Source organism: Leiobunum rupestre, unplaced genomic scaffold (assembly GCF_980474605.1).
Source record: "Leiobunum rupestre unplaced genomic scaffold, qqLeiRupe1.1.hap1 H1_H1_scaffold_14, whole genome shotgun sequence".
Classification (NCBI taxonomy): domain Eukaryota; kingdom Metazoa; phylum Arthropoda; class Arachnida; order Opiliones; family Sclerosomatidae; genus Leiobunum; species Leiobunum rupestre.
Window position 1 is genome coordinate 1070100 of NW_028324283.1, and position 24632 is coordinate 1094731.

At 36.3% G+C, this 24632-nt stretch overlaps 1 protein-coding gene across 1 annotated transcript; it reads left to right on the forward strand.

The window, feature by feature from the left end:
- Window positions 1-22696: 22696 nt before the first annotated feature.
- LOC149920594 (uncharacterized) lies at window positions 22697-23513 on the forward strand. Its single transcript, XM_090164355.1, has 2 exons — window positions 22697-22737; window positions 22807-23513. Exons 1-2 carry the CDS (start codon window positions 22719-22721, stop codon window positions 23511-23513), a joined length of 726 nt encoding a protein of 241 aa, XP_090020481.1. The 5' UTR covers window positions 22697-22718.
- Window positions 23514-24632: the final 1119 nt, after the last annotated feature.

Consider the following 24632-nt stretch of genomic DNA (forward strand, 5'->3'; position numbering starts at 1 on the left):
TCCAAAAACTGCAGCTAAGCGACATCAGTTTCTTTAGACATACGAACTTAGTGGAACTAATGGACTATCACCTGATCCAATTGATATTGGAAAATCTATTAAACTTAAAACGTCACAATTGCCAAAAGAACTTTACAACGAAATAAAATTATATATGCTTCTCGAAAATCCATTAAAAAATTCCGAAAACATTTATCAAACACGTGTTCTTGATATAAATGGCGTTAACTACTTAAAAGATACAGTGATTGTATTAGATTTACTTCATGTAGAAGATATCCCATTGTTTTTAAAAGTAACAAACTATAATACAGTGCTCTAATGAATGGCTACTCTGCGGGCGGATATATATTTCAGTGAAGTTCAGTAGGCACTATAACTCTTTTCAAGTGTCTGATGCTAATCAATGGAAAATTCTTAAACCAGGCGAGGAACAAAATGGTCATTACGCATTAGAAATGTATCAAAAAGATGGAAATTTATACATTCCACTGCGACACACTTTGAGCAAATGGTCTAAAGCTTAAATTTTTTTAAATGTGAAATCTATTTGAAATGTATCAAATTTAACTTTGTGGGTTGACCAGCAAAAATAGAAAATTTTTAAATAACTTCTCTAACGCGCAAAGTTGGTATAAAGACAAATTATACATTAAATAATTTTAAAGATAGTTTTTTAAAGTTTAAAGATCTTTATAAATTTAATTTTAATTAGTATACATTTCATTCTGTTAAAGAAAAGAATTGAAAATAAGTTTACATCCAAATAAAACAAAAATATCAATTTTTATAATGCTTGTACAGTTTATTTAAAAAGAAACGAAACTGTAATGTTTTCAAATCTAAGTACTTATAAGTGATTATAATATGTTGCTTTTAAGTACTTATAAATGATTTTAATATGTTGCGTTTAAGTACTTATAAATGATTATAATATGTTGCTTTTATATATAAATAATTTTGCAATATGAATCGTTTCAAAGCATTTTTTCAAATGGTTTTTCACTTGGAGAATATATTCTGATTTATCAAATTTTTCTAATTAAGATGCCGGAATATCACATTACACATGGAGAGTCCAAAAAAATTTTGAAAATACCAGATGAATCTAAATATGACGACCTAAGTAGGGTCTTCAGTCCGATCCCAGGGAGTATACAGTGGAAGGCCACCGCACGAGCGGTGAACGTACAAAGGCAGGGCAGGGCGGTGTCGGCGGTGAAGCAGCACCGCAAGGCGGCGTCGGCGGTGAACAGCCAAAGCTACACGGTTGAGCGGTGAACGTGTAAAGGCAGCAGCCTTTTTGTGTATTAATGGTTGACGCTCATCTCTTTAGCCCCTCGTCGAAAATAAGGGTTATAATCCTGATTGACAGTCCCCGCTTTTCTTGGGCGGTGAACGTGTTATACTATAGAGAGTGGTGCATAAGCAAATGTAAAGACTGTACCCCGATAAAATGAAAGCCTTATAGAAGGCAGCAGTCTTTCTCGCTATTAATGATAGAAGGCCCCCACCTGCAGAAAGAAGAGTTTTAATCCTGATTGACATTCCCCGCTTTTTCACCGCCTGTATGAAGCGCGTACGTTTCTCCGATACTATTGTACACGTTCTACCGTACGAAGACCGTGTAAACAACGAATACAATATTTCATTTACAACATAATAATTATAGTTCAATCTATATTCCATATTAATAATCATAATAAAATACTTACAAGTCTTCTGCATGGCTTATCGAAAAGGTGTCGCTTTCCGACACCTCACTTTCGCTATCGCTAATAAATTTCTTCTTCACTATTTTCACATTCTAATTCTTCTAAAAACTCCAACGTTAAGAGCACGCGTCCAACCACCATGATTATGAATGACTAGTAGATATATTCCTCGAGAAAAATACTTTATGATCATCGTGGGGTCTATTTATAGGTACCAAGTGGATATGTCGGGTTTTCCCCATAGTTGTAAAAATAACGTTCGCAAAGGTTAAGTAGTAATCTTGAAATACCCTAATGACACTATGTATTTTTCTTGTTTAACGATCCATAGATACTAAATATAGGGAGAAACCTAAATACCCTAGAGTAAAACTACTGTTGCGGAAAAACCATCAGGTATTCGCTAGTTTTTGATGGACAATGAAAGGTTTTCTTAATATATTTGCGGTAATCCGTAGTAGAAACCACTCTCCTCGCACTTCCCCAACCTTTTCCCCTTTATGTCAATCATTGACGCGCGTGAAAATTGGAGAAAATTACAAAATGTCCTGAAGAAACCCAGTAACCTAACTAGGCCTCTTAACTTTGGATACTTTACTTTCAACGTATAGTTAAAGAGAGAGAGAGACATACATCGCAAAATTGCACAATATTGTGTTTGGACGACAAAGTTTATTTTAATAAAATTTATTCATAAATATTTTTTTTGTACAAACAAGAATAGTAACCTAAGCCTACACACAAGAAACATCTTTACTCTACTTTAAATCCAATCAAATCTATTTCCGATATTGCAGAAAATCTCTTTTGCTACTTTCAATTGGTAAAATACAACTTGCCTATATTTTAAATATAGTAAAATACAATTCTTATACACAAATATAGTTAAAGATACTATAAAAACACAAAAATGAAAATAAAATAAAATTATTGGGATAAGATTTGTAAATATCATTTTGAAACTAATAATTTTCACGCGTTATTTAAGTCAAGCAATTACATTATACAAAATAATAATTTGTATATATTGTAAATATTTTAAGACAATAAAGAAATTAAGAAATGTTTTAATTAAAATCTCTTTTATTATCTACAATAGTTACTTTTTATTACTATAAATATTCCAATATTAAATGGGAACCACTGCCCTAGAAAAAGTACATTCGGAAAAATTTGAAATATTGTAAATTTGTACAGACATTATCTCCAATTGGCTATAGACGAATATTTCACCCGGTGGGGAATTGTACACTAACTCACATACAAACTAAGACGTTAAACAAAATAATATTTTAAGTCAATAAAGAAATTAAGAAATCTTTTAAATAAGATCTCTTTTTTCTACAAAAGTCACCTTTTATTTCTATAAATTTTTCTATATTGATATATTATTATTATTATTATTATTATTATTATTATTATTATTATTATTATTATTATTATTATTATTATTATTATTTAAGCCTACCTGTCAAGCAGGTAAGCATTTATTGGACATTCCTTTCATATGTTACAAATTTTCAAATACGGGACCAAAAACAAAATAAAATTCGCCAAAAACATCCAGCAACATAAAAAAAATTAAAAAATTAAATATTAACAGTTAGAACGACTTTCCCGGAGTCGTCTACTTTACAGATTTTTGTGTTCATGAGGGCATTTATCATATTTATTTCATTTCTTTTTTTTAATTCATAATGGTGAGTGCAACATCTCAATAACTTAATTGAGAAGGCCGACTTCATTTTTAGATTGACGTTCGGTTCATTGGTATTCATTGCATTTTGATAAGTAAAATAAATGATTAGTTTACAAATGTTTAAAATTAGTATTATACAATTACCATATTCGAAATCGCTACTATCGTTAGACCAATATAAAAATAAATTGTCTTTTAGTATAAAATTGGGGATAAAAAGGCGATCATTGCAGATACCCGATTTAAAAACCATTCAGTTATTTCGCAAGTAAAGAATAAATGTTCTAGGGTGCCTTTGGTCTTCTTACATAGAGGACACAAATTGGATAAATTTAAAACATGGAAAGCAACCTCTGGAGTGATAACATTGGCTTTAAGTAGGCGATACAAAATATTCGACTCTCTCCCCGTATAATGGGTACGCCATATACATTTAAAGTTAATTTTAACATCAGTTTCCTTGATATTAAAGATTCCCAATGATCTCGTATTTATCATTTCCTTTTTCAAAGCATTTCTCCAGTCATTTTTTGTACAATCTGTTACTAATTTGGATTTTTCACCAATTTTAATTGTTAAATTTTTTACATAATTTTTCTCATCTGGCTCGCCTTCTTCCCACAAGTGAATTTCGTTTAACGGAAAAATAAGTAAAATTTCTTTGACAAGATTGCCATATTCCCGATTAAGGGCTCGCACAGTTGAGACCGACATTTGGAAATCAGAATTTGTAAAGGGATTTAAAAATTGTCTAGTGTTACAATTCATTAACTGTTTTATAAAAAGAATTCTAAAATTAAACCAATTATAATTGAATTGTAAATTTTCTAAAAATGGATTATTTTGTATTGTTAAGTTTAGAAATTGTTGAAAACAATTGGGTTTTTCCGAACTTAAGTTCATAGATTTTAAAAAGCATATACAATCATGATAAAAACGAGGGGTAAAATCAAATTTAAAATCAATGTTTTTTAAAGAGAACACGCGGAAACTCATATTATACACATTGCTTTTGGTTATATAAAATTCAAAAAAGGCAATTTCGACGCTATGCGCCTCATTGGACAAGATTTTTTTGAACCTCTCCAGGGTAAAGGCTCTCCATTGCGTATCTCACGATTTAAGGCCCAAACCTCCACTATCGACAGATTGACCAACTACGTCTCTAGAAACCCAGTGCTTTTTGGAGTCCCAGATAAAATTTAAACATTTTTTCATTACCGGATCTTTTTCTTTTTCTTTTTCTTTTTCTTTTTCTTCAGAAATGCTAAATTTAGGTCGTCTGAAAGACCCTTCTCTCTACTACGTCACAAACGTTTTGTTAAAAATAATTAAATTAATTATGAACTCCATTTAATATCATTAAGTGTCTATACACCAAAGTGGCTCTTTAGCCAACATCACAAGCATTTTGTAAAAAAATATCTCAGGTTTTAGTATAAGAAACTTATATTTCTTCAGTATTGTAATTGTACATGTGATTTCGTATGAGGACCTGGTAAATTTATATATACGTAACGCTACTCATTTCAAATGGGTATACGAATACGTTAAATTACATTCCGATATACAAATATATATATATACTTGACGTTAAATACGTTTAAATAGACTTCCAAAATACATATACAGGGTTTTTTTTTGCTCGGAAAAGTGTTTTTTTTCAAAAACTATTTATAGTACCGATTTCAAATTTGGAAGGTCAATTCTCTATACCGGGGGACATCAGTTTGAGAAATTTGAGCGTTTTCGGTAATGTTTTTCACCAATTTTGAAAAATTATTTTTCGACCACTAGGTGCGAGATAAAAAATTTCTATTATAAAGTTGTAGGCCGTCATCGAAAACCCTTAAAAATTGTTCACTCGACGAAAAACAATTTATTTATCAGTGAAAATTCGAGCTTGAAAAATTTACAAGTTGGTGAAGCCAAATTACGATTGTTTGAAACGATAATTGAAACCGAATTACCTAATCCAGTTGAAACTTTGGTTAAAAAAACGACCGGATTTAAAAAAACACGAGGCTATAGGTCAATCCTAAACATGCATTGGGTATTTAAAGGAAAACTTTGGGAGATTATTATCAGTGTTTGATAATATTTCGAACAATGCCTCGTTATTCAGTAGCTGAGCGTACCGAGATAGTTGCCATTTACTATGGAGAAGCAGCGCAAAACCTTAGAAGAGTGACTGAAATCTTCGCAGAAAGACATCCAAATGGAGCACCATCTGTAAATACAGTAAGACGAGCAATTCACGATTTCAATCAATTTGGTAACTTGCAACCTAGGTTTCGCGGATTGGGTCAACCGGATTTAGACTTCGAGAACAATGTACTCGCGTACTTTGTGGCATATCCTCGTCACAGTTGCGCTAACGCCGCTGCTGATTTGGGTTGTTCTGCAAATCGTGTGTGGAAAATTCTTCGTAAGAATCGCTATCACCCATACAGAGCTACGTTCCACCAAGGACTAATTGACGGAGACCATCAAAGACGTTATGAATTTAGCAACTGGTTACTAAATGCTGTCCAAGAAGATAGACAATTTTTGCGCCATGTTTTGTTCTCCGACGAAGCGTCATTTTCTAGAGATGGGCCCTTTAATCATCAAAACAGCCATCTTTGGTCTGACATCAACCCACATTGGGGTTTTGAATATCATCACCAGGTTCAATTTGAACGGGTCAATGTTTGGGTTGGACTTGTTGGAAACCGTTTGATTGGTCCCTTTTTCCTGCCGACGAACCTCAACGGCCAAAGGTATTTACATTTTCTACCGAACGAACTGAGTGACGCAATCGACGACCTTCCATTGGCTGAAAGACGTCAGTTGTGGTTTCAGCAAGATGGCGCCCCTCCGCATTTTTCCCGGCAAGTAACTGAGCACCTCAACAACGAGTTTCCTGAAAGGTGGATAGGGAGAAATGGTCCAGTGCATTGGCCAGCAAGGTCACCTGACCTAACACCGCTGGATTATTTTCTCTGGGGATTCGTTAAAGCAAAGGTATACGCCACGCCCATTGAAACTAGGGAGGAACTCATTAGACGAATAATCAGTGCTTGCCGAGACGTCACACCAGAAATGGTAGAGAAAGCGTTTGAGAACTTAATTGTCCGCGCACAAACCTGTGTTGCAGCCAATGGTGATATTATTGAAAATGTTTTGTAAGAATTTATGTGAATAAAATATCTGCATTTAAAAACCAAACGTGTACATTTTTTCAAGTGTGAAAACTCTACTACGTTTGTATTAGACTTGTTCCCTTTTCAATTATCGTTTCAAACAATCGTAATTTGGCTTCACCAACTTGTAAATTTTTCAAGCTCGAATTTTCACTGATAAATAAGTTGTTTTTCGTCGAGTGAACAATTTTTAAGGGTTTTCGATGACGGCCTACAACTTTATAATAGAAATTTTTTATCTCGCACCTAGTGGTCGAAAAATAATTTTTCAAAATTGGTGAAAAACATTACCGAAAACGCTCAAATTTCTCAAACTGATGTCCCCCGGTATAGAGAATTGACCTTCCAAATTTGAAATCGGTACTATAAATAGTTTTTGAAAAAAAAAACACTTTTCCGAGCAAAAAAAAAGACCCTGTATAGATAGCAAAATACTAAAAAAAACCCTCTTACTCTACGTTAAAATAGATTTCAATACGCAAATATAGGTGGAAAAATACTACAAAAACCTCTTAACTTGGCGTTCAATATGTTAAAATACTTTTCCGATACGTAAATATAGGTGGAAAGATACTATTAAAACATCTAAACTACAATTCCGATATTCAAATATTTAAAAATACTTAATGTGCTGAGTTACGTTTAAAAGAACCTTTTGTAAACACGAATTCATCCAATTGTTAATCATAAATTCCATATTAGATGGTGTATGTATGATTGGTAAGACTCTTGTCAGTAAAATACATTTCCAATATGAAAATATAGATGGAAAAATACTACTAAAATCCCATTTTAAATTTGATAAAATACATTTCAGATATGTAAATAGGTAGAATAATACTATAAAATTCCTTTTTCTACTTCTAATACGGCAAAAAGAACTCCGATACGCAAATATATACAGAAAATACTAAAAAAACCTCTATACTCTACGTTCAATACGTTAAAATACATTTCCGATACACAAATATAGGTAAAGAAATACTACAAAATTTTAAAAGGTAGAAAAATACTACACATTAACCATTATAAATTTAAGTTTACAACATCCTTCCCGTAGAGTAAAACATATAAGTTCAGAGTCAACTTGTTTCCTCGTTATCTTTATCTCATGTGTTTTAAATAGCATATGGAATAAGTGAAGAATGTATTGAAATGGTGTATGTTAAAACGTCGTAGAATAAAGAGTAAAACATATGTTCAGAGTCAGCTTGATTAATAAAGAGAATAACACAGACGTTTCCGGTGTAGTCACGTAGGAAGAAAAATACTACAACAATCTCTATACTCTACATTCAATACGTTAAAATTTATTTCCAAAATGCTAATATAGGTAGAAAAATACAACAAAATCTCTATATTTTACCTTTAATACGTTAAATGACACGAATCGGCGCTACTCCCTTTCCGCTCTTTTTTGAGCGGAAAGAAAAAGAGAGGGGGATGTCCTTCTGGTGATTGAGAATTTCATTCTCAATCACCAGAAGGACACAAAGAGCTTGGCTCCCGCCGTTCACCCGCGCCTATCCCGTTCCTCCCCCACCCGCGCCTCTCTCTCAATCACCAGAATTTCTAATCACCAGATTCTCCCGTTCACGGGTTGCTTTCTCCCAACCCCCATTCACTGGATACTTTATCTCTCGTTCACCAGCTCCTTTCCCCCATTGCTTTCACCCCTTCTAATCACCAGTTGCTTTCCCCCATCCCCATTCTCCAGAATTTGTTTTCCTCGTGCAGATATCTGGAGATTAGATTTTTACCCGTTTGCTTATCGCTTCAGAACCCCTTAATTTCTAATCTCTAGGCAATAAAAACAAGAAATATACATTTCCAATTTTATTTTACTTTTAATTACATGATTGCGTAAAACAGGTTCTAATATTAGACCGACATTATAAATAACGCGTTTAAATCGCATTTTATCAATATAAAAAAAATTAACTCGATCTTCGTAAGGAATATGTACAATTTCATTTAATGGGCTGAAACGAACTACCTTCTGCAAGTGCGGATTGTATAAATAATTTTATTAAAAGTTCTACCTCACCACGTCTGACCGGAATAGATATGAAATCATCATCCTCCAGTGCCGCTGCCCTTGGTGGTGCCGGGATCTCCCATTCTTGCGAAAGGTACTTTTTTTCCGATGGTGAATTATCCCTCGACGGACAGTGTGGAAAGAATCTAGCATGTTCCCATTCTGGTACGTCTCCTGATTCCCATCCTTCTAATACGCCGTGGCACTTGTAACATCGTACTTCATCGCCCCGCTGAATATAGTAGAATCCAGCCTTCGCTAGTTGGTCCTTAGTAACGTGCGGATTTCTCCAGTGACGAAAAGTTTCAAGTCGATACGCTTCGATGTCCATACTGTAAACTGATAGTTTCTATAAGCTATTGTCAACATTCTTAAGCCTAATTGGTTAAGTCTAAATTTCAATAAATGTTTTTCTATTTATTTTGGTTAGACTCTATGACTATTTGACTAGAATCTAAGTCTATTTACTTCAATTTAAACAAGGCCTAATTTCCCTCTACAGTAAAATAATAAAGTCACTTACTTTTACGGAAATCCTTAAGCCTTTGCCTGTAAATAGAGTCGAGAAGGCGGGGTACGGAGCGCGAAAATCTACGTGTCTCTTCTCGATGAGGTCCAGGAACTAAAAGAACGCTGAGTCGTATATCTAGAGATCAAATAACACTCGAAACTTCAAGTAAATCCTGATTTCTCATTGGTTGAAACCAATTGATGTCACGGGAGAATGTAAAATGTAACCAAAAATAGAGGTTACTGCTCATCGGTTAGCGATAAAAAATTCGTCACGTGTTAAATTAGGCAGATTAGAATAGCTGAAAATACATTGCGCTTACTTCCCCCTAATTTACTTCTGATACAACTTTGATAAAAATTAATCCTGTTTCTGGGGTCCCGCTGGAGGAAATCTTAGAGACTATTAACTCGGTAGAATACACTATTTTAGCAATTGCAATTGCATATAATCCTTGTTATTGTAATGTTTGATATATACTGAAATGATTATTGTTGGATAGGAAAATAAAAGAATCGTGATAAAAGTTAATTTTTTTATTCCATATTAATTGGTATGGAGAGTAGAATCCTACTACTATGGACGGAGCTCCTATCGTCCCAGTATAATTGATGTTCTACAAATTGTAGGAACATCCGATTTCCTGCTACGTCCTCTCTCCTCAATCCTAACAGAACAATACATAAAATTTTAACTTTAGTACAGCATATATAATTCGTGAAATTTAATTTATTACCTTATTCTAAGCTCATATTTTATAGTATCGTCATTTCGGCTAGCCCATATTATCTCTTCAATTCTACATGAAGAAAATTAAAATCTTAATTTTTTTTGTCCCAAAAGTTATTTAAATGTTAAAATAATATTTACCGCATTTTGATTTCTTTTTCTTCGGTCCAGATCAGAATAATTTGTTCTAATTGATTTACTCCCTTTTTATACCATTTTCCATCCCCACCATTTCCTATCCCCTATATCCTATCTCCTTCTTTTCCGTGATGAAATCTAAGTTAGTGATTGAGTGTGGAATCTATTCAGTGTGTAAATAAGCGGGTAAAGTCGGTAAATTTTTCCATTGTTTAAATATTGTTCGTAGATAATTAATTTCGTGAGACTGGGAATTTCCACCATCTTCCTCTTAGCGTACGTCACGAGAAGATGGTTTAGGTTCGTGCAAAGTCTAACAAATTTACAGATAAGAGTCCGCATTGTAGTACGTTCTTGCATCGGACTGGTTGACTTAACGAAATTCTGGAAAAAAAGGGTAAGCGATTTTCAATAAAGAGTCTTTTTTTTTGTTACGTTTTTTAAAGTATTTATTAAGAGTGAAAAAAGTTACATAGGAAAAATTGTTTACAATTGTTTTTTTTCACGTACATGAGTTTATATTATTAAATAAAATGGCAGAGTCAAATTTCAATCTTTTTTATCATTACAAGACCCAAAGCTAACTAAATCCCTGTTAAATTATCTAAGGCAATGTTTTTTTCACCAATCTTATTTTGCGTGTACTAAAGATATTTTGTTAATGACGGGTAGAAAACATATTTCAATGGTTCAAGACGGTAACAGATTTCAATGACTTTTAGAAAGTACTTTAAATAGAACGTACAGGAATAATGCAATAATATATTTCTACCAATGTTTTGTTTTCATGCTAGATTGCGTAAACCACCCACGTTGTCCTAACTAGTTTACCAATACTTTCTGATTCTATTTTAATTTTTTTGTTTTTGGATGGTTTATTTTATTCGAAAGTAAATGGTTTGGCGCCCATAGAAGCGCGCGCATGTTTTCGAGAGAGGTCGGGTCATATCTCTAAAAGATACCAGATAGCGTGGGAATATATTGTTTTATCCTCTGGAACCGGATTTTTTTTCCAGTCAGTCACCATACCTCTCTCTCTAGCTAATGGATTCGCTAAATTCGATGTGATGATTTTTCTAGCATGATTTGCGAAAGATAAAAATATCTTGCTGTCGTTTTTTTCCCAATTTTTGGAAAACTTTTGGTAGTACGTTTTTGTACTCTGTCCTTTAGTTCTATGCAAAATATACATTACGCAATATTCGCCGCAAACGTTACTAGTTAGTCCTTGCAATCGTCTTTTGCTAAATGTCCACGTCTTACACATTGAATTTAAATATTTTCTGATTGTGGGTAAAAATGGGGGAAGCCCCATTGAATCAAAATAATATCCCCGTTTTCGGCCATCGACGTAGACGCAAATCCAATGAGAACCTGTTTCTCCCCTTTTATCAAAATTAATGATAAGCGATTGCGGATATTTCACCATGGGTTTTAAATTATCTGAAGAAAACACGCCTAAAAAGTTCGGTGTTTTATACAGTGCCTGAGATAAGTCCACGTTTGTCGTAGTCATTTTAATAGTCTCGAATAATGTTCCTATTTTTATCTATCTGTAAACAAGATTGAAATTCAGCGTACACGATAACGACCGTAGAATCTTTTAAAGGGGTACCAAATCCTAAATCTAAACGTAGTTGCCCTCTCTTTACGGGGTTCCAAAACGTGACGTCACTGGCCGAATTGTCGGGGGTTAAATCAAAAGCATATAGGGCAAAGCCTAGAGGAAAGTGAGCCAACGCGATGTGATTTCCCTCGTCTTGGTAGAGTATCCCAGATCCCGAGAATAGCGAATGATAGGCTAGCGTAAATTGTTTACTATTAAAATTAGGGGTCAACGCTTTCGAAGGGATTTGTTCGTTATCAACGTATAGAGCCAGATAATTTAGGTCGAAATTTTCAAAATTATAAGGATTAGACTTAACGGAGCCCTTATACGCTTTGTTGGTGGCTAAACCAATAATGACTCTGTTGGGCATCGGACCTAAGAATATATTGTCAAAACTATCGTTCTGAATAGAACTAGCTAATGTTTTAACTTTAATTTCAGTACGAGTAAAGGGATATTTGGCATTGCTACGCAATAATCCTTGCTGATGGGCTAATAAAATTTTAGGCATAATTTTAACTTTACGTACAATTAGAGCAGTGTCTATAAATTCGACTTTATACGCGTCGACAGTGTCGCTAAAAAGGGTAAAATTATCGCTATTTCTAGTGAGTGAAACCTTAAGTTGTACGCCATTAATTAAATATTTGTTGAAATTAAAAATGTCACAAAAAATGTTCCCGTAAAGTTCAATTTCTTTTGATTCAGCAGCTAGAACCTGACGTTTTATGAATCCTGCGTTTGTTATCAGATCCATACTTCCGGCCGTGTCATCGTACCATCCAGATGTCGCAAGGTGAGTGTTTTTTGCATCGTACCCAAAGTTGAGCAAGGTTTCGATATAGGCCCTATAGGGGTAATTTGAGGCCGATGGTGAAACCGTCGTATCATTGAGTTTCACTTCGCATTGTTTGAATAGCGAATGCAGAGAATTGTTCACGAGCGAAACGTTAGACCCGGCATCCAAGTTGTCACCGTTGGTTTTGACGATTTTTACTTTACAATATATCATTGTCATTGCCAAATCTGTGTAAGAGTCTCCCGTACCCGGTACCACGAATTCGATGATAGAACTGCTGTCGATAGATGAAATTGGCTTACACCATACCGTTTGACCCTTTTCAACGCTGAGTTGAGTTGGTAGTTCGTTGAAAATATTTAATTCGCTTTTAAGTACTTCCATTTTTTTAGAGAGCAAAAATATCGCGAACCGTACGCGTGAACTTGCGACGTTTAACTGAACTCTTTTTCTTCTTCTTCAATGCTTTCTTAGTAGTTTTTCTTCTCTTGCGACGACCCGAACCTTCTTGCGCTGCCATTTCGTCCACAGTTTCTGTCATTCGTTTATTGGCTGACGTTTTTAAGTCCTGACCTTGCAAGACGTCTCCGAGTACTTTCTTTCCTGTAGAAAGGGCCCTTTTTCCCACGTATTTGGCATACTGTTTTAGGAATGGGAATACAAACCTAGCTAGCCCAGAAAAAAAGCTACCAATTCCGTGTCCTTTTTGTCCCGCAAACCCAGAGAAATAAGGTAAATCTACTCCGCCCCCCGCCTGATTTAAATAATATTGCATGTAGGGACAATTTCTATCGACGTACTGATAAGCCATTCTTTTTTTTACTGAGCTCGTCGTAAATGTACTTTACACGTGACTGAACTAAACTGAAATGGCACGAATTCACCTAAACTAGTTCTTATATTAATGTCGATACAGTCAAAATAATTTCTACTCAGTTTAAGGTAATGCGGAGAATCGAAAGTTTTTGAAACGGTTGATCCATTGGGGGCGTTTTGGTCTACAACAATTGTTCGCAAAAGGGGGGCTAATGTATCCCCAACCATTTCATTTCCTACCAAATCGGAATACACGAACATAAGATCGGGGATGAATAAGTTTAATTGCATAGGGGAATCTGATCTGAATGCTACCTTAGGTGAAATATCAGTAACATTATCTCTAAATCCTAAAATTTTCCTCAACTTTGGCGTTAACTCGAGTTGATAATAATGTTTACTATAGGAAGTGTATTGTACGTGTCCACTTTCTAAACTATATTCAAATTTTCCTAATGAATCATTATCGAACTCTGAATTAGCGCTTTCCTTTAAATCAAGGTTCAAACTTTTAATACTTTCATTAAGTACGGCCAAAAGTTCATGAGGATTTTTGTAGTAGCCCTGAGGTATCTCGCGGAAGTCGTAGGTATATTTGTAATCTACTATGTGGGCTGGAGGTTTCGATAGTAATTCCTTAATTTCTATTCCACATCCCATTGGCTCGCTTACGTTATAAAAAGATAAAGGATAAATAATTTCTACCAGAGCAATTTCCCAATCTCCGCGTAAACTAATGGGTTTGGCCAACGTTGTAGAATACGAGGCTAGAGTATTTTCTGAATTATTCTTATTTTTATCTCTAGTATTACTAGGAAGAGTTATGTAAATCCCAGACGTCATCTTGATTAACCCAACTATTAAACGATGGAGGATATCCTAGCCAACTAACGTACAATTGTTTTACTCCGTTTTTAGTTCTCTGACGTAAAATCTTGTTTAACTTGAACGAACGAGGCGCACTGACCTTTTGAAGCTCTCGAAAATAGAACGTTCCTTTTATATCGGTTTCTGCCAAGTCTTTTATTTTATAAACGGGGGGATGTCTTTTAACTATAGCTACGACTTTAAATATTTCTTCGGTATAATTAGCTTCGAAACCCTTTTGAAATATCATTTTAGTTGTATTTATTCTAACCAAATCCCCTACTTGGAATTGCGGTTTCATTTTCAGTTTCTCGGCATAATATTTAGAGTAGATATTATTGTACACACGTAATACGTTATTTTCCGAAACGTCATTAGGGGCCATTTTAATTGAGCTATGATAAGTGGAATTGTACGCTTCGACCAAGTCCTGTAAGACTTCCAAATATCTATTTGTGGAGTGATGGGTAAAATATCTATACATTTTTGTTTTTAACGTTCTATTAAACCTTTCTACGATAGAGGCTTTTATTTCGTCATTTTCGGTACTAAAAAATTTAACTTTATTCTTTTTGAAATATCCTTGTACTTCTTTATTCCTAAATTCCGTGCCCTTGTCCGATTGAAATTTATCTGGAATTCCGTCTTTAAAAACAATTTTTATATTTTTCAAAACCTCTTTCCCCGATTTAGTTTTAAGAGGTAACCCCCACGCTTTTCTACTAAAACAGTCTATAATTGTTAAAATGTATTTGTATCCGTCATTATCTACCTCTAACGAGCGCATATCGTTAATATCCGCCTGGTATTGTTCCCTTATATTACTAATTACTATTTTATTTCGTTGAAACTTTTTATATTTCGGCCTATGCATCGTAAAAGCGTCGATTCCTCTTAACCATTTTTCTACAGTTTCCCTACTTAAGCCGTGAGACTTTACGGACTGGAATAACCTTTCAGCGCCTCCGAAAGAAGCCGGATGCTTCGGGTTAAAATATATTTTTTCTAAAATAGCTTCGCCCATACTTTAGACTTTTGCGCGCGACTCCTTGTTTGTTTATAAGAGTGAAGAGAAGAGTCAGACGTGGAGGAGTGATCTCGGTCGAGGCTACGAGTGGGGCGGGGCTTATCTGTCCTGCGCGCACGCCCACTTTGAGGAACCGGATACTCGCGCTTAACGGGAGAACGTCGTTGTCGGGTTCTCGGAGCTAGCGGGGAGGGAAAGCCTTGGATAGCCGGTGAAGAGTTAAATTGGGTTAAATTGGAAATAAACGCGAAATATCCGATAGGTTTTGGGTAGGGTTTAGGATTTAAATACGCTTTGGCAATTTCGCTAATATTGGAACCTTTAATAGGTCGACCGTTTATTACGAGCTCCCCGTTTTCTTCCCACCGTATTCTTTCGGGTACAGTTTCCAACTGATCCACCATGCTTTGCGCTTTTTGGTAATATATCAAAGGCAAATAGTCTATCCAGTCCCTACTTAGCGAGTCGAATGCGGGGGCAATTTCGATTTCTTTAGGAGCCGAGGCTTGCTTACGTAGATTTCCGTGTCTCATTAAAGCTTGTTCGTATAAAATCCATTTCGAGGCGTCGTCTAAATCTTTCATATTTAATATTTGGTCCATCTTAACGTCTAATTCAGAAACTGTCAGAGCTGGGGGTGCGGGAACGGGTCGGGCTTTAAAACGCCGCTAGGGACGAGAATCATTTTTCTGGCGTGTTTCATTGTTTACTACCGAATATAGAACCAAGAAGGGTTGAAACGACGGGTAGAAGAAACGAGAAAAATCCGCCCCCAGACTGAACTAACAATTTCTTTTTACTTTTCCAAGCTACCCGCTTACTAGCTAGTTTTCGAAGGGTATTTTTATGACGAGATAACCTGGTTTTTTGGGTATTTGATAGTTTTACGTTACCAATTAAAGTGTTATGAATACATTCACTGATAGCGTCTATGAGGGATTTGTCGGCTTTAGCTAAAATGGCTTTTCTTTGAACGGGTTTGCAACGACCGAGATATCGGAGAGCGTCTCTCTCGATACGTACTCTACGAGACATGATTCATAACTGATTGAAGTTACGAAATGTAAGTTCTATTTATTTATTTAGGGAGATAAGCGTAGCACGTTTCTCCCGGTAAAATATTAGTCAAGACTCTTTGATCTTCGGGACAAGTTTGAGTTAAATTGAATACTAGGTAACCGTGAGGTCTCGAAGTCGCGTCTTCGTAAGCGTCAACTACAAAACGCCACTTATCAGGGAACATTTGTCTAGCGAGATAAGCCACTTGCTGACGGTCTCGCGGGCTTTTCAATAAAATTATGTAATGCGAATTCAGGGAAATGGATCTGCTATCTTTTGATTGATGGAATAAGTTCTGTGTAATAAAAATAACGCTTAGAGAACGGTGATGGGTCCCTTTCACGAATAAATCACCAATTTGACCTTTACTCTCGCTCATCTGGTCGTCGATAACTAATAATATAGGATCTTTTCCGTCATAATCAGATAAAACAGGCAATCCTTCTTTAAAAACTACCCTGTGCTTCATTTTATCGTATAGAGCTTGCCATTCTCCGTAATACCAATGTATATCTTTGAAACCCGGAACAAACATTTCCTCTTCGTGATTAATTATAGATTCAATTAAATAGCTTTTACCACTCTGACTCGGGCCTGCCGTTACGCAATTAAACGGATGAATAAATTGCATGGTTATCTCCCTTCGAGTACTAGCGTACAAATGAAAATGTAAATTAAAATTCAGTTAAATTTATGGGACTCTTCAGCGGAGGAAAAATATAATCGAATAACCTATTGTCTCCCTTACCCCCGTATAGGTTTGATATTCACATTAGAGTCGCAAGACTATATTTACTTTAGAGTCGTAAGACTGAAACCTATATTCACTTTAGAGTGGTGAGACTAATTTTAAACGAGAATTAGCGATTGGAGGGCTCTACGTCCCCGTCCTCAGGAGCAATTAGATTCGCTTTATAGCCGTAGGGTACCGTAGTGAAGTCGTCCAGTAACCGTACCTTGTCTACGACGGGTCTATAGATTTTAGTACGATCGACGGAAACGACCGTATGATCGGGTAGACGCAAAAACTGCCTCGGCTGGGGTACGGTTACTGGCTCGTTCGTTTCTCCGTCGACACCTATTAATCTTTTAAGCGTGTCCATATTAACCAAATCTTTAATGCCTTGATTTATACGGAACCCTTTGACTTTCATTTCGTAGGAGACTTTACCGGTCGTAGGGTTCAGTACTTTAAAGGCGTAATTTTTTGCGCCACCTGTTGCCAATTCTTGGATGTACGAGTCTTTTCCGTACTTTGCCAACTCATTGGTCATGTCTCCGAGATAGTTGCCCGTATCAATCTCTATTCCATCTCGTTCTTTTAGATAAATGCAACTATCCGTATCATAATAATACGTAAACTGGCCTAATCTCCTTAAATAAGAGTATAACTTGATCCTAGCCATTGCGGTCGTATAGGCAGCAATTACTACGTTCGTGTTTGGGTAAACAAGATCAATATCTTTCAAAAACGCCCACTTGATCACGCAATGCGTTTGACTTAAGGGAATAACCGATTTAACTTCTATGTCTGGGTCTAAGAATAAATCGAAAAACTTTTTGGGTTCGCTAATAATAGCCGATTGGTCTTTGCGAGGGTTTAAACCAAAACGACCCCAAAAAGAGTTAAGACAAAGCTTCGCGATGGTACGAAGACCAGGGTTCTTTTTAATATTGGTAGGATCAAGTTTTACTCCTTCCTTTTCGTAATATTCGTCAACGTATTTCTTAATCTCTTCATCGGTCTCTATTCCCGTGGGTAAGCCGCTGGATTCCTGTTTGAGTTTAAGAAACGCGTTGACGTACTCGGAGAAAAGACCGCCCTCTTTCGATATCGGGTCGTATTTTACTACCTCGTATTCCCAAATTTCGTGAATAGAAATGACCTTGTAACCCATTTCGATTGCCAACTGTACCTCGTCTGCAACCCAAGTACCAGTTATTTGTCGCTCTGAGTCTTCGTGGGGACAATCCTGCTGGTTTCGAGACTCACTACATTTTTGGCAGTTGGCAAACACTAGTTTCGATCCTATTCTTTGGGGTAAAACGGGATGGTAGAGAGCTTGAGGCGGTAACATTGTGGCTTTTATAAATCCCTTTACGGTAGAAATGTCAGGGAAAGGAGCTTTTACATGTATTTTAGGGTGACCCACGGGTAACTTGCAATACTTGTTACACCACGGATAGAGTGAACAAATATCAATGTATTTAATTTCCTCCCCCTCTTTACACTTGTGATGTAATTTCAAGGCTGACGTACGTCCTCCGAAAAAGGCTTCGCGAGGTCGGATTGGCTCTTTAATTTTTAATTTTAAATTTTCGGTAGAAAGATATGCGTTGATGGCGGGGTTAGTGCTCCGCTCAGCTTTGAAGGTACATCCCCTTTTTCATGGACAGTGTATCCCAATTGTTTCAAGCGGTTAGTGGTAGCAATGGTTGACGCGTATCGCGAATTATGGGTCTGAGTGTTGTCGCCGTATAACGCTAAGTTTCTATTGATAGGAAAACACTTTTTACACCCGTGAAAATAACATCCGTGATATTGAAACACTTCGTTATCGAGAAGTCCGTCCACGTTAATGTTAAGAATTCTAGGTTCAAATCCATTAAAAGCAGACTGAATTTCCTTCCCTCGTAAGTGAGACATCCATTCAAGCCATTCGATCGCTACAAAACTCTGGTTGCAGTTCATACGATAGCCGAAAGGGGGCACTATACCAATCGTATCGGACTGTAAAAAGTGTTTCCTAAAGATAAAACTGCATACTCCCGCAATCGTTATCGCAGTTAAGAACGGGTCTATTTCGAATTTATCCATGAAAATAGAACGATATGATAAACAGCCTTGCAAAAGAATGTTTACGTCCTGGCGACAGTACCGGATTAAATCTCTTTTATAATCAAAATAATTAAAGTTGGGGTCCGAATTTCTGCAAGCTTCGGACCGGGAATCGTTATACCACTGGATAAATTCATCGTAGGCCTTTCCGCTTAAACGATTAGGGTCGTACGCGTCCATTGGAGGCATGTCATAATGTAGTACGTAATTGGTTTCGTTCGAACGGGCTGGATCAAATTCATGGTCTACGGTATTAAACAGTAAATGCGGGAAATGTCCCTTATTTAAATTATTATCTAAACCAAATGTGGAAACGAATTGAGAAAGGGCAAAGGGCATAAAATTTAAGGAATCTAAGAATTTTAATTTTTTATACTGTACATTCATGAATTTGGTCCCGTCTGTCAAGACTTTAGGGGTCCACTTTAAATCGATCATTTTACGTACTATAAATTGCGCGTCGTAACCTTTAGCGTTATGGGCAATACATATTATCTTATCAGCCACTCTGTTAAGCGTACGAAGATACTCTAGAAAGTCGCCGACGGGGTCTTTTGAGAGAAATATTTTCTCCCGAGGACCACTACCGCATTTAGCGCATGCGTACTGACTATCTTTTTCTTCGAAACAGAATTTACACGCTTTTTGCGAAACGCATAAAATTGGTTCGTGAATCAAAGCATTGGCGTCAGTACGATTTGTTTGTTTACATTCCAAGTCATAAAAAACAAAGACTTCCGTTTTTTGAGTACTTCTCTTGGTCAGTGGTGATTGTTCATTGTCGGAGTCGTGGACCCGTTTATTATTGCTATTTATTCGAGAACGAGTAGTTTTATCGGCAGAATCTTTACGGACGGTCTTTAAAGGTTGCATGTAACATAGATGATCTGCGGGGTTAAACTCACTACACGAAAGACAATAGGTCTCTCCACAAACGTGTACTGCCTTACGCTTAAACATACTGATAAATTTTCCGCAAAGATTACAAACGTAAATTTTATTACATAAGGGCTCGGGTCCTGATAAATGGTAATCGTAACAATTTTGATTAGGGAAAACTCTTAAACATGTTTGGCAAGTTATTTTAACTACGTCCTTCCTGCAATCTTGTTTTCTACAACAAGCGTGACAGAAAAGAATGCATTTATGCTCACTGAGATTATTAAAACCTACTAAACATTTTTCGCAAAAGTAATTAAACGCGAAAAGGGGTTTGGGGTTAGTAATTACGTTGAAATGTGTGTCAATATTTAGAAGATAAAGACGTTTGCGGAGAGGCCCTTCTAGTTCCCTCTCTTCTTTGACGTCGCCGAAAATAACTAAGGGTACGGGATCGTGTAATCGAAAAACGATAATACTGTATTCGGGCAAGATTTCTTGGAAGCGAGTTAAAGCGTCCGGACCAGCGCATTCTTCGTCTGTTAATGCAGAATATGCCAAAAGGGTCCTAGCCTCGCGGGTCTGTAATAGCGTTTCAATATTTTTTCCTCTACACTGTCTTATAGTAGTATATTTTCTTTTAAGTTCTCCATCATTTTTATTATCCATGTATTCTCTATGAGCTATGGCTACTACAAGAGCTCGTGCTAAACAAATTTTATCAGGGTTATTTATCGTTATGGTGCATTTTTTATAAAAAGAAAACTCTTTTTCAAGGGAAATCCCTAACCCAACTGATCTAGTTCCTCCTTGCGGTAATCTGACTCGATTAAACGTAACCGTAACTATTCCTTCAAAAAAACTACCATCGTTCTCGGATCTATAGCTTTTTTCATCGATATACGTCATCAACCATTGCAAGTCTAATTGGTCCCGACGCCGGAAACTGACGTTAATTTGAAAACCGGGGTTAGTGACGTTCACGAATGAAACCGAAACCATATCTGAAGGCAAACAGTCCTCCAATAGGGTTTCCATCAATATATAAATACCGTTTTCTATATTATTTTCTAACCGGACATTTAAAGTCCGTCCCATTAGTCCAAAATTTGGGAAATTTTGGATATTATTATTCAATATTTTAACAGAACCTGGTAAATTAGGAAAGGACGGAGGCGTTATTGGAACGTCAACCAACCCACCTCCAACTTGAGGATGAGGAGACGAAGTGGGGGCAGCCAAATTTGCGTTCTCGGGGTTCGCGTTTTTCTCAGCAGTCTGAGACGATGGAGGTGAATACTGCGGAGCTCGTGAGGGGCCTGCGACCGCTATAGGGTCATTATTACGCTGAGGGGAAATATTATGAGGGGGCCTGCTACTACTAGCCGTACGAGCAGCTAACAACGCTTTAGCTTCCTCGAACATTTCGGCTGCCCTTGCGGCTGCGGCTGCAAGTTCCTCCGCGTCCCGTCGGGCAACTTGTACGTTCTCAGCTAAGCGCTGAATGCTGTCCGTACTGGGGGGCGACATGATAAAATTATCTTCCAAAGATAAAGAGTGGCATGTGTCATCTGATTCTAGAAAGGGTGAGGGTACATCCATAGGCGTATACGAGGGCGAATAACGTACTTCGTCAGGTGGAATAGAACTAGGTCTTAAAAGGGGTGAAGGTAAATTAACGATAGGGGGCGAACAGATTTGATGGGTTAGTTGATATTCTCTAAGATAATCTCGTACCATTGTCATTTCTTTTAAACGTTCCAATTGCGAATCAGTTACTGTAGTTAAGGAAAGGGTAGGGTCTTGGGTATCAGTTAAATCTATTATTTCCATTTCTGGAGAATCGGGTAAAGTTACTATGGGTACTTCCGGGAGCTCGTTATCAGTTATATCAATCAATTCAGGGGAGTCGATTATAATCATTTCAGGGGTATCAACTAAATTATTTTCTGGGTATTGTACACCTTTCATTTTAATACCAATTTACTTAAACCTTATTAAAAAAATTACGATAAAAAAATTCAAAATAAACTTACGTAGAGAGAGAGCGCGCTTCAAAAATCCTGGTACTAGACGCACAAAGAACAACAATAGAGTGACGTTCCCCCGGTTCAGCCACCCCCCTTATATAGGGCCTAGGGGTAAGATAGTAAGCTTATCTCTTATTCCCAAAGAACTTGTTCAGTTCTCGAGAATATATTAGGGTTATGCTAAAATTTATACTTATTTACGCAAAATATTCCATTTAACTTCATTTCCGATATGGACACTGAAGTACAAACATCTGCCATAATCACCGTCCTGAAACAACCTTCTAAAATTATAGCCGTAGTGATTATTTTAATTACAATTTTCTTATTTGAGTTCATTTTGTGGTATTTTGAAAACGTTTCTACCGTAAAATTGTAACTTTTTTCACTGTAGTTCACAAAATGGTATTAAAAGTATACTAATTTTATGTTAATTTCTATTAATTGTATTGTTTTCTAGGATATGATTGCATCACAAGCTCTCGAGAGGAAACTACAATGGGTTTTTTTTCTTCTTCCAAGTGGATTAATATGTGACGTCAATGGGAATAATTAGAGGCAGTTTCGAGCACTGGGACGGTTTAATTTCGAGTGTCTAGAACTGTTATCTCAGAGAGAGAGAGAGCCGATAGAATTTGAGGGTTATTTGAAGTTTAGATCACGTGATGAATTAATCTCAACAAGATAGGAACTGATTAATCTCCCATGCGTCATTTCTCTCTGAGACGCTGAACTGAAAAGAAGTGCATACGCTTTGCTCTCCTCATCTACCGTAAACATGGAAAAACGATCTATTGGTAAGCATTATTTTATTAATACTATTACTATTTCAATAGACAAAGGCTTAACATTTTAATTTTCTATAGCCGAGACGCATACCGTATCCAAACGCAGGGGCCAAGAAAGACGTATCAACATAAAAATCACGTTAGGAGGATCAGTCTACATTTCTTTTGGTTTCGACGGATCAAAATTACAAGTTCTCTTCTTCAAAAAATCGAACGAAAATATTCTGTTCCTGACCTCCGAAGCTTTCACCAATCTACTCTCTCTTTGGGGAGAGCTTTTCGCCGCTACGCAAACCGGAGCATCGTCTCTAACCCACAACATCATCGACTATCACGACAACAACGTATCCGTCGTCGCCACTACCAACAACATCAAATTGAACTCTGCCTACGGTCATGTTCTGGATCTGGGAGCTCGCGAAATCGGTGAGTTCCAAAAAAAAATTGATTTTATTCGGTTTCAAATAAATCTTTTAAACGAACATAAAAATGTTATCGAATGCATGTACTTAGCTATTGTTAAAAACCTTAAAAAAATTCACGAATTATTATATGGAAAACCTTTCGAGGGTTTATTTTTGTACCCAGATCAATTTAATTCGTACCATCAAGTAAAATCTTATTTTGGCTGTTTTAAATCACCCTCGGAAGTACTACAAGATTTTACTAATTTACTCGTAGATAATCAATTAACCTGTAAACTTAGCTACTTTAATTTGTTTTCATTGTGTAATGCACAAGATAACCATCTAATGGAATATCTGATAGTACCTACTAACATGTAAACAAAGTTCTAAAATAAAATAAAAATTAATTAAATTGAAAATAACTTGTTATTATTGCCTAGAGATTAGAAATTAAGGAGTTCTGAAGCGATAAGCAAACGGGTAAAAATCTAATCTCCAGATATCTGCACGAGGAAAACAAATTCTGGAGAATGGGGATGGGGGAAAGCAACTGGTGATTAGAAGGGGTGAAAGCAATGGGGGAAAGGAGCTGGTGAACGAGAGATAAAGTATCCAGTGAATGGGGGTTGGGGGAAAGCAACTGGTGATTAGAAGGGGTGAAAGCAATGGGGGAAAGGAGCTGGTGAACGAGAGATAAAGTATCCAGTGAATGGGGGTTGGGGGAAAGCAACTGGTGATTAGAAGGGGTGAAAGCAATGGGGGAAAGGAGCTGGTGAACGAGAGATAAAGTATCCAGTGAATGGGGGTTGAGGGAAAGCAACCCGTGAACGGGAGAATCTGGTGATTAGAAATTCTGGTGATTGAGAGAGAGGCGCGGGTGGGGGAGGAACGGGATAGGCGCGGGTGAACGGCGGGAGCCAAGCTCTTTGTGTCCTTCTGGTGATTGAGACCGGTGATTGAGAATGAAATTCTAAATCACCAGAAGGACATCCCCCTCTCTAGAAAATCTATTTTAACGTATTGAACGTAGAGTAAGAGGCATAAGTAGTATTTACTACATATATTTGCATTTCTGAAATCTATTTTAACATATTGAACGCCAAGAAAATAGGTTTTTGTAGTGAATAGGCGCTACTAGAGCGGAAAGAGAGTAGCGCCGATTCACTACAAAAACCTTTTTTTGAAAATGTTTTTTTAAATTCTTTAAAATATTCCTACTTTTTTATTATTTTTAAAATGTTTTTAAGATAAAAATAAAACTCTTGAGCTAAATAAAATTGCTTATTATTCATATTTTCGTATTCTCATTTCTTATTTCTTTAAAAATGATTATTTTTCGAAAAATAACTCATTTTTGCTATAACAACGATTTTTAGTTGGCCAACTACAATTCCTCCCCTCATTGCAAAACCTCACGTTAACAGATGTCGCTCCACCTAGTCGATCATTATATTCAATTAAAAAGAAAATTAATAATTATGTTAATTAATTTAATTT